The 12,001-nt window shown below is 47.4% G+C and overlaps 1 protein-coding gene across 1 annotated transcript in view; it reads right to left on the bottom strand.

Annotated features, from left to right (window-relative positions):
- LOC135050034 (tricarboxylate transport protein, mitochondrial-like) overlaps nt 1–12,001 on the bottom strand; it is a 134,699-nt gene that overhangs the window by 34,974 nt on the left and 87,724 nt on the right. The window contains exons 2-3 of the mRNA XM_063956134.1: nt 4,535–4,642; nt 1,528–1,627 (exon numbers count right to left, since the gene is read on the bottom strand). Of these exons, the coding sequence (XP_063812204.1) occupies nt 1,528–1,627; nt 4,535–4,642 (208 nt within the window). The remainder of the gene's footprint in view (nt 1–1,527; nt 1,628–4,534; nt 4,643–12,001) is intronic.

Raw genomic sequence — 12,001 nt, forward strand, 5'->3', positions numbered from 1 at the left:
AGTAGGTCTGGAGCTACTCAGAAACTGCAAGAAAATATTTAGCAGCAGATCTGCTACTCTTTCGTTCGCTATTCTGCTAAGCTAAGATACACTCCCAGAGGGCGGCGGCCTAGCGTGTACAATGCTGCTAAAAGCAACTAGCGAGCGAACAACTCGGAATGAGGGCCATAGTAAGTATTAACTATGGGTGGCATATAAACCCTATTTTGTCACATTAGAAATAGCGGCACCAGTGAAGAGATAAAAAGATAAAAGAGGAGTAAGACCATCCGGCCCACTTGCTAATATTAGTGCTAATTCTGCCATTAAATATCCATACATAAATAAATGACTACACTGCACAGCTGCATGATGGTTAAGATGCATTCTGCATAGTAAAGAAAACCCTCGTCTACAATTTGGATCTGCCCTTCAGGAAGTCCAAGAGGCGCATGATACGATTCATGCCACCAGCTGCAGACACAATTTGCATCAGGCCCCACCCACCTAACCAAGTCCTCATGTAGAAAGAGAAGTGGTATCAAGGCGGACCCCCTTCCAGACACATGCAGGGACACAAAATCACCAGAAACTGCAGAAGCCCAGGTTGAAGTAATTACTAAATTCGGACAAGATCAGTCATGTAAACAGACATGTATGAATAATACATACTGTACTGTTACACTGCAATTAGTTAGATGTGTCCCAGAGGTCTTACTCCTGAGGCACTCCGCATGCATGTGACCTAACCGCAGAGCATCCATGCAGAACGTATGTGACCTATCTGCAGAGCATCCATGCAGCACGTATGAATTGTATGTGTTCTTCAGTAACTGTAGGTAGTGCTTGGATATTCACATGTTTTTTGTGTAATTTGACAGGCCTAAGTAACTACAGCTCCAGGCAAGGCCTTCTTAACATACAGGCACACTGGGCAGCTGCTTAGAGCCCCACAATTCTAGGGGCCTTCGAGCAGGGGCGGATGGTGGTCACAAAATCAAAACAGCGAGGCAGCATTCTCTCTACCTGCCTCCCAGCCTGCAGCCAGACAGGTAATGGCTGTCAGCATGCTGATTGGTGGATGGCTGGAGGAGCAGTGTAGGGGGATGTACACACCCACATGGCACTGGCCACACCCACACAGCACTAGTCACAGCTCCTCCCCTTGTCACAATAGACACGTGATCATTTTTAGCTCCAGGCCCATGTGGCCCTTAGTCCTGCCCCAGTTTTGGGTGTTTAAGGTTATGCTTTCAACACAGAAAAACACATGCAAGTCTATGGGGAGTATGCGCTTCTATAGGTATATTGAGTAGCCACATGTAGGGTGTAATGTTTTCTCACTTTTCTTATTACTTTGAATCTGAAGGGGGGGGGGGGGTAGGAGGCAGGGGGGGGGAGGAGGCAGGGGGGGGGGGAGGCGGGGGGAGGGAAGGAGTGCAGAAATAAAAACGTAGAAAACCAAAGGAAAGAGCTATTTGGTAAGGAAAACAAACGAAGCTCTTGTATCAATCCTCTTTCTATGGCAGTGTGCTGTAGTCCTCTCACCTCACCGCAGATTTGGGAATGGATCCATACAACAAGGAGCTAAGACCGCGATACAAGCCTCTGATTCCATGATCCTGTACAGTCAGGCTGACGCAGTGACCTGTGGGGTGACACAAGCGATAAGAGGTCAATATGAAAAAGAACGCAGGAGACACCGGTGGCATTAAGTGTGCTGTGGGTGCCATCAAAACCATCCACTGGCTATTTTTGTTTTAGTTGTGTCCAATAAGAGTTTCAGTTAAGATCAGGGACGGACTGGGGCTGCTACCTGGCATACTACTGCACGATAAGGGGGCAGTCCGGCCCTTGTTATGGTACAAATGGGAATAAACCATTCTGGTTAGATTGAGACACATAGAGGGTAATTCCAAGTTGATTGCAGCAGGACATTTTTTAGCAGTTGGGCAAAACCATGTGCACTGCAGGGGAGGCAGATATAACATGTGCAGAGAGAGTTAGATTTGGGTGGGTTATTTTGTTTCTGTGCAGGGTAAATACTGGCTGCTTTATTTTTACACTGCAATTTAGATTGCAGATTGAACTCACCACACCCAAATCTATCTCTCTCTGCACATGTTATATCTGCCCCCCCCCCTGCAGTGCACAATGGCCCTCATTCCGAGTTGTTCGCTCGCTAGCCGCTTTTCGCAGCAGTGCACACGCTAAGCCGCCGCCCTCTGGGAGTGAATCTTAGCTTAGCAGAATTGCGAACAAAGTATTCGCAATATTGCGAAAAGATTTTTCTTTGCAGTTTCTGAGTAGCTCGAGACTTACTCTTCCAGTGCGATCAGTTCAGTGCTTGTCGTTCCTGGTTTGACGTCACAAACACACCCAGCGTTCGCCCAGACACTCCCCCGTTTCTCCAGCCACTCCCGCGTTTTTCCCAGAAACGGTAGCGTTTTTTCACACACTCCCATAAAACGGCCAGTTTCCGCCCAGAAACACCAACTTCCTGTCAATCACACTACGATCAGCAGAACGAAGAAAAAACCTTGTAATGCCGTGAGTAAAATACCAAACTTCTTAGCAAATTTACTTGGCGCAGCCGCAGTGCGAACATTGCGCATGCGCAGTTAGCGGAAAATCGCACCGCTGCGAAGGAAAATAACGAGCGAACAACTCGGAATGAGGGCCATTGTTTTGCCCAACTGCTAAAAAATTTCCTGCTGCGATCAACTTGGAATTACCCCCATAGGACGAGGATATAGCATAACCTCTAAAGATGTCGACATTCATTCAGCTGACACCATATCAACTGATAACAAATAGACATCCACAATGCTGACACTACCATAATGACATTTTTCTGAATACAGACATTGTGAAGTCTGTCAGCCACAAAGTTGACATTAATATTTTAGCCTAAAACAAACACTAACTGCAGCCTTAACAACTTGCCTGGCATGGTCACATCAGATGCAACCACACCAGGACGGGCTTCCCCGACATGCTCGCATCTGATGTGACCTGTCAGAAATGCCAACTAGACGGCTACTGGAAGATAATCTTTCAGCAGCCACTGATATCAGTGGCTCCACTCTGTCCACCCCAGCATGGATGGTGTAATGGTTAGTATTACTGCCTCACAGCACTGAGATTATGGGTTTGATTCCCACCATGGCCCTAAATGTGTGGAGTTTGTATATTTCCCCATACTTGCATGGGTTTCCTCCAGGGACTCTGGTTTCCCCCCACATTCCAAAAATATACTGGTAGGTTAATTGCCTCCCAAATAAATTAACCCTGGTATGAATGTAGTTGTGATAGGGAATATAGACTGTAAGCTCCACTGGGGCAAGGACTGCTGTGAATGGCCAAATATTCTCTATCAAGCGCTGCGGAATATGTGTGCGCTATATAAATAACTGGTAATAAATAGTCATGTGTCCGGATCATTGTTCGTGAGGCCCAGCTGCAACCCTAACCCAGGGGAAAGAAAACAGCATGGCTCCTCTTTTCCAATGTCCAGATCACTGTGCCCAGTAATGATCAGGCTCTCTGAAATCACAACTGTATGCGTGTAATATTATGGACAGACATCGTGACTGCTGACATTCACAATATCAACATTTTTAACATTTCAGTGTCGACATGTTTCAGTGATGTGTGACATAATTTCAGTGACTTTAGTGCACTCCTGCATCCCTGCCATCAGTGATGGGTGACATGGATATGGGTCATTAGGTCGACCACTATTGGTCGACGTGCATTGGGTCGACATGGTCACTAGGTTGACATGGAAAAAGGTCGACATGAGTTTTTTTTCTTTCTTTTTTTTGGTGTTGTTTTCTGTGTAAAGTGACGGTGAAACCCAATTAGGGCATGGCTCGTGAAAGGTTGCTATTCCCAATCGTAGTCCACGTGGATCGGAAAGTATGGGAAAAAAAATTAGAAGTAAAAAAAGAAGTAAAAAAAACAACTCATGTCGACCTTTTTCATGCCGACCAATAGTGGTCGACCCAATGACCGTATCCCAGGGACATTAGTACACTCCTGCATCCCTGCCATCAGTGATGGGTGACATTAGTGCACTCCTGCCATCAGTGATGGGTGACTTTAGTGCACTCCTGCCATCAGTGATGGGTGACTTTAGTGCACTCCTGCCATCAGTGATGGGTGACATTAGTGCACTCCTGCATCCCTGCCATCAGTGATGGGTGACATTAGTGCACTCCTGCATCCCTGCCATTCGTGATGGGTGACTTTAGTGCACTGCTGCCATCCGTGATGGGTGATTTTAGTGCACTCCTGCCATCCGTGATGGGTGACTTTAGTGCACTCCTGCCATCCGTGATGGGTGACTTTAGTGCACTCCTGCCATCCGTGATGGGTGACTTTAGTGCACTCCTGCCATCCGTGATGGGTGACTTTAGTGCACTCCTGCCATCCGTGATGGGTGACTTTAGTGCACTCCTGCCATCCGTGGTGACGATGCATCTTTTCCAATACATTTGACAATGTACTGTATGTAAAGGTAAAACTAGTTACCCCTTTTATAGATTCTTACCTATTCCCCGATACCGAGGGGGATTGGCCTTCTCGTCTAATTGAAGCTGAGTCTTGACATACTCTGTCGGGAAGGTGATGCAGATTTCTATTCCCCCTGCGATTCCACCTGTGATACAAATTATAGTAATGATAAATGATTTTCCAGAGACGATACTTCACAGTAATAGATATTCCATAGCAGTTCAAAAACCAAGACAGTGTAGTAGAAAATAGATCAAAATCGCACTAAAGTATTAAAAAAAAACCCTAGATTTATATATTTTTCTTTTTATGGTTTTGTAAAATGGTTATTTTGCTGATTGATGGATAACTAAGAATCTTTAAAATATATTAAATCTAAGTGACAGCTCTCATGGACAGAGCCCTCCACCCCCTTGTCCTCTCCTGGCACTTTCCATGTCTCCTCTGCTCTCCCATCAATCCTGTTGCTATTTTTACTGTCACTCAGCTATACTGAGATCTCTAGACTTGTTTTTTCCCCTGAACGGTCAGTTTGAATATATTGTATTATTGTGTGTTCTATTATAATTTTCCTGCAATTTGTGGCACCATATAAAGAATACAGGTTGAGGCTCCCATATTCTACATTTCCAAGTGAGCTAGTGACACCTTTGCTTTCTGATGGTTTAGTGTATACAACCTTTGTTTCAGGAACAACATTATTAAAATACTGTATAAAATGAAATATATGGTATACTGTGTATATGAATTATAAATGTACTTTGTGTTTAGACTTCGGTCCCATCCCAAGATATCTTGTTATGGAATACAAATATTCCAAAATAAAGAATCTTTTCGAAAAAGTACGAAATCCTAAATATTTCTGATCCCAAACATTTCACATATGGGAGGCTCAACCTATAATACTATACTAATTGGTCAGTTTACTGGGTATTCCTGTCCTTTCCTTGTGCCTTACTGCTTGGTCAGTGATTATATCATATGACAGTGAGTGAGGGTCCCCCCTTCCTCACTACGCTACAAGGGCAGACATTAGACTAAACCTACTGAACATGTGTAAAACTATAATCAATCAATATAATAAAGACAAGCTCCTATGCAGGGCTCGGAAAGAGAAATGTGTGCGCCCCCTACTGCTAAAGAAGAAGAAGACTACATATGAGCTTGTACAACTCATCATAACCTTGTTACTGGCCAGGTTTGAAGCTGATGAGCCAAGTCCACTCAGTGCAAGCAGAAACCCTAGAATGTGCTTACTATGGACCAGCAGCGGATTTTACCTATGGGCTGCAGGATTGCAGCCCCCCCCCCCCCCTCTCCCTCCGAGGTAAAATCCGCCACCCAGCTCAGTGTCAGTGAAACCTTCTGCAGTGTGCGCACTCGCGGCAGCCACACTGCTAGTGCACGCACATTTAATGGCATCTCACATATGCGAACGCCTCTGCCTGATTGATCGGCAAAGGCGTTTGCGGGGCGGCAGGGGGCATCGATGCAGTGTGTAGGGGCGGCATTGCGGCGTTGGTCCAGACAACGCAGACGTGTCCAGACCGTTTGCGGGGCGGCCCATGGCAGCTGCGTGACGTCAAATGTAGCCACTGCGACCCAAAAGTGGCAGCCCTCCGTCTGCCTACGCACAGGAGGCTACCCTTATGCGAGCGCTTCAGTGTTCAGTGTCAGTTTTGTCAGTCTACAACCCATGCTGAATTAGGCCCAAAGTGTCCATTTGTGAATCGCCATTTTCAACAAGTGTCCCTAAAAAAGACAAGGAAATTATGTGTAATTACAGTGATCACGAACCTTATAATGGAAACCAGGAAAATATTTTTTCAGATCAGCAACACTGTCCTGGGGGCAATGACCAAAATTTTCTAAATTAGCCCTACCTTATAGTGGACGGCCATAAAGAGTGATATAAGCTAACTACCAATATTGAATAAAAATATTATTTTAAAATGTTCTGTTGGTTTTTTAATAAGTCAACCACAGTTACACTACTGGTCAAGTTTTAGGACACCCCTAATTTTTCCAGTTTTATTGAAATTCAAGCCCAGTAAATTACCATAAATCGTAATCTGCTAGGAGGTGAAAAGGATTACCAAAAACTGAAAAAATAAGATTTTAAACCTACCGGTAAATCTATTTCTCCTAGTCCGTAGAGGATGCTGGGGACTCCGTAAGGACCATGGGGTATAGACGGGCTCCGCAGGAGACATGGGCACCTATAAAGAACTTTTAGTATGGGTGTGCACTGGCTCCTCCCACTATGCCCCTCCTTTAGACCTCAGCTAGAGAACTGTGCCCAGAGGAGATGGACAATACGAGGAAAGGATTTTGTAAATCTAAGGGCAAGATTCATACTAGCCCACACCAATCATACCATATAACCTGGAATACACATAACCAGTTAACAGTATGAACAAACAACAGCAACGGTCCAAGACCGATTCCAGCTGTAACATAACCCTTATGTAAGCAATAACTATATACAAGTCTTGCAGATTTTCCGCACTGGGACGGGCGCCCAGCATCCTCTACGGACTAGGAGAAATAGATTTACCGGTAGGTTTAAAATCGTATTTTCTCTTACGTCCTAGAGGATGCTGGGGACTCCGTAAGGACCATGGGGTTCACACCAAAGCTCCCAATCGGGCGGGAGAGTGTGGATGACTCTGCAACACCGACTGAGCAAATGCTAGGTCCTCATCAGCCAGGGTATCAAATTTAGCAAAAGTGTTTGACCCCGACCAAGTCGCTGCTCGGCAAAGCTGTAATGCCGACACGCCCCGGGCAGCCGCCCAAGAAGAGTCCACCTTCCTAGTGGAATGGGCCTTTACTGAATGTGGTAACGGCAATCCAGCCGTAACATACACCTGCTGAATCGTGTTACAGATCCAGTGAGCAATAGTCTGCTTTGAAGCAGGCGCGCCAATCTTGTTGGCTGCATACAGAACAAACAGAGCCTCTGTTTTCCTAATTCTAGCCGTCCTGGCTACATAAATCTTTAAGGCCCTGATTACATCCAGGGACCTGGAATCCTCCAAGTCACTTGTAGCCACAGGCACCACAATAGGTTGGTTTATATGGAATGAAGAAACCACCTTAGGTAAAAATTGAGGACGAGTCCTCAATTCCGCTCTATCAACATGAAAAATCAAGTAGGGGCTCTTGTGAGACAAGGCCGCTAATTCTGACACCCGCCTTGCAGATGCCAAGGCCAATAACATGACCACCTTCCAGGTGAGAAATTTCAACTCAACCGTGTTAAGGGGTTCAAACCAGTGTGATTTTAGGAACTGCAACACCACGTTCAGGTCCCATGGGGCCACTGGGGGCACAAAAGGAGGCTGAATGTGTAGCACTCCCTTTACAAAAGTCTGGACTTCTGGAAGAGAAGCCAATTCCTTCTGAAAGAATATCAACAGAGCCGAAATCTGTACCTTAACAGAGCCTAATTTTAGGCCCATATCCACTCCTGTCTGTAGGAAGTGGAGAAAACGACCCAAATGGAAATCTTCCATAGTAGCATTCCTGGTTTCACACCAAGACACATATTTCCGCCAGATACGGTGATAATGTTTTGCCGTCACCTCCTTCCTAGCCTTTATTAGAGTAGGTATGACCTCTTCCGGAATACCCTTCTCGGCTAGGATCCGGCGTTCAACCGCCATGCCGTCAAACGTAACCGCGGTAAGTCTTGGAACATGCAGGGCCCCTGCTGCAACAGGTGCTCCCTTAGAGGAAGAGGCCAAGGATCTTCTGTGAACATCTCCTGAAGATCTGAGTACCAGGCCCTTCGAGGCCAGTCTGGAACTATCAGTATTGTCTGTACTCTTTTTCGCCTTATGATCCTCAACACCTTTGTGATGAGAGGAAGAGGAGGAAGCACGTAGACCGATTGGAACACCCATGGCGTTACCAGAGCGTCTACTGCTATTGCCTGAGGGTCCCGGGACCTGGCACAAAACCTCCGAAGCTTCTTGTTGAGGCGTGACGCCATCATGTCTAATTGAGGAACTCTCCAAAGACCCGTTATCTCTGCAAATACTTCTTGATAAAGTCCCCACTCTCCCGGATGGAGAACGTGTCTGCTGAGGAAGTCTGCCTCCCAGTTGTCCACACCCGGAATGAAGACAGCTGACAGAGCGCTTACGTGATTTTCCGCCCAGCGAAGAATCCTGGTGGCTTCTGCCATCGCGACTCTGCTCCTTGTCCCGCCTTGGCGGTTCACATGAGCCACTGCTGTGACATTGTCCAATTGAATCAGCACCGGTAGGTTGCGAAGAAGACTCTCCGCTTGTCGAAAGCTGCTGTATATGGCCCTTAATTCCAACACGTTGATGTGCAGGCAGGACTCCTGGCTTGTCCATAGTCCTTGAAAATTTCTTCCTTGGGTGACTGCTCCCCATCCTCGGAGGCTCGCGTCCGTGGTTACCAGAACCCAGTCCTGAATGCTGAATCTGCGACCTTCTAGGAGGTGAGCACTTTGCAGCCACCATAGAAGAGACACCCTGGCCCTGGGGGACAGTGTTATCTTTTGATGTAATTGTAGATGGGACCCGGACCATTTGTCCAGAAGGTCCCATTGAAACGTCCTCGCATGGAACCTGCCGAAGGGGATGGCCTCGTAGGCTGCCACCATTTTCCCCAGAACACGAGTGCATCGATGAACTGACTCTTTTTGGCTTTAGCAGGTCTCTGACCATGTTCTGGAGGTCCTGGGCTTTTTCCAACGGGAGAAAACCTTTTGTTCCATGTCCAGTATCATACCTAGGAACGCTAGTCGAGTTGTTGGAACAAACTGTGACTTTGGTAGATTGAGAATCCAACCGTGTTGCTGGAGTACTCTCAGAGAGAGTGACACCTTTCTCAGCAATTGCTCTTTTGATCTCGCCTTTATCAGGAGATTGTCCAAGTATGGGATAATTGTGACTCCTTGCTTGCGCAGGACCACCATCATTTCCGCCATTATCTTGGTGAAAATCCTCGGGGCCGTGGAAAGCCCAAACGGCAACGTCTGAAACTGGTAATGACAATCCTGTACAGCAAATCTCAGGTACTCCTGATGAGAGGGATATATGGGGACATGAAGGTAAGCATCCTTTATGTCCAGTGATGCCATAAAATCCCCCCCCTCCAGGCTGGGTATTACCGCTCGGAGCGATTCCATCCTGAATTTGAATCTTTTCAAGTACAGGTTTAGGGATTTTAGATTTAAAATGGGTCTGACCGAACCATCCGGCTTCGGGACCACAAAAAGGGTCGAATAGTACCCTTTTCCCTGTTGGTTCAGGGGAACCCTGATAATTACTTGCTGTTGACACAGCGTTTGAATTGCAGCTAACACTACATCCCGCTCTGGGGTAGAAGCTGGTAAAGCCGACTTGAAAAATCGGCGTGGGGTCACCTCTCCGAATTCCAGTTTGTAGCCTTGGGAAACTATTTCCAACGCCCAAGGATTCCCGTCTGACCTGACCCAGACCTGGCTGAAGAGTCGAAGGCGTGCCCCCACTGGTGCGGACTCCCGCAGGGGAGCCCCAGCGTCATGCAGTGGGTTTTGTAGAAGCCGGGGAGGACTTCTGTTCCTGGGCACCAGCCGAAGCAGGTGTTCTCTTTCCTCTACCCTTACCTCTGTTAAGGAAGGAGGATCCCCGACCTCTTCTGGACTTTTGCGACCGAAAGGACTGCATGTGATATTGTGGAGTTTTCTTTTGTTGTTGGGGAATAAAAGGTAAAAAGGTAGATTTACCCGCGGTAGCTGTGGAAACCAGGTCCGCGAGCCCATCCCCAAACACGTCACCCTTATAGGGTAAAACCTCCATATGCTTTTTCGAATCCGCATCACCCGTCCATTGGCGGGTCCATAAGGATCGTCTCGCTGAAATAGCCATGGCATTGGCTCTGGAACCCAGCAACCCAATGTCCCTTTGAGCGTCTCTCATATACAAGACTGCGTCTTTAATATGGGCTAGAGTTAACAAAATAGCATCCCTATCTAGGGTATCAAGGTCAGCCGACAGGGTATCTGTCCAAGCTGCAACTGCGCTACATACCCATGCCGACGCAATTGCCGGTCTGAGCAAAGCACCAGTATGTGAATAAATAGACTTTAATGTAGTCTCCTGCCTGTGGTCCGCAGGGTCCTTGAGGGCCGCTGTGTCTGGAGACGGCAGCGCCACTTTCTTGGACAGGCGTGTTAAAGCCTTGTCCACAGTGGGAGAGGATTCCCAACGTACCCTGTCCTGTGTAGGGAAAGGGTATGCCATATTAATTCTTTTGGGAATCTGCAGCCTCTTATCTGGAGTCTCCCAAGCTTTTTCAAATAACTCGTTAAGTTCATGAGATGGGGGAAAGTTTATTATCTGTTTCTTTCCCTTAAACATGTGTACCCTCGTGTCTGGAACAGAGGGTTCATTAGCAATATGCAACACATCTCTTATTGCAATAATCATACACTGAATAGTCTTTGTCACCTTAGGGTGCAATCTAGCTTCATCATAGTCGACACTGGAATCAGAGTCCGTGTCAGTATCAGTGTCCACAATTAGTGACAAGGGACCCTTTTGAGACCCCGACGGGCCCTGTGAGTCGGTCCAATCCGAGGATTGACCCCCTGATGCCTCCCTGGATTCAGCTTTATCTAGCCTCTTATGTAAAGATGCCACACTTGCATTCAACATATGCCACATGTCCATCCATTCCTGAGTCGGCACTACCGACGGGGACACACCACTCATCTGCTCCACCTCCTCCTTGGAGAAGCCTTCCGCTTCAGACATGCCGACACGCACGTACCGACACCCCACACACACAGGGATATACCTATAAGGGCACAAATCCCCAACCAGGCCCTTAGGAGAGACAGAGAGAGAGTATGCCAGCACACACCCAGCGCCAAACTGACACTGGAAAATCCAGACAGCGCTTTTATATTATTATATAATGCCAATCTTCCCACTCACTGCGCTCCAATGTGCCCCCTCCTCTTTTTCAGCCCTCTGAAGTGTTCAGCAGGGAAGAGTCCGGGGAGCCAGCGTTCTCTGCAGCCTCTGTGGAGAAAATGGCGCTGGTTAGTGCTGAGGGATCAAGCTCCGCCCCCTCCAGCGGCGGGCTTCGGTCCCTCTTCAATTTTAATAAAATGGCGGGGGATCATCTATTTGCTGCCTCCGCAGCCTAATGTGACCTTTTTTGCCCAAAAACGAGGTTTATTGCTGCCCAGGGCGCCCCCCCCCCCCCCTGCGCCCTGCACCCATCAGTGCTTTCTGTGTGTCTGTGTGTGGGAGCAATGGCGCGCAGCTTACCGCTGCGCGCTTTACCTCATGAAGATCTGAAGTCTTCTGCTGCCTTTGACGTCTTCTTGCTTCTCATACTCACCCGGCTTCTATCTTCCGGCTCTGTGAGGAGGACGGCTGCGCGGCTCCGGGACGAACCCCAGGGAGAGACCTGTGTTCCGAATCCCTCTGGAGCTAATGGTGTCCAGTAGCCTAAGAAGCAGAACCTATCATTT

This window comes from Pseudophryne corroboree, chromosome 2, assembly GCF_028390025.1.
Source record: "Pseudophryne corroboree isolate aPseCor3 chromosome 2, aPseCor3.hap2, whole genome shotgun sequence".
NCBI classification, from domain to species: Eukaryota; Metazoa; Chordata; class Amphibia; order Anura; family Myobatrachidae; genus Pseudophryne; species Pseudophryne corroboree.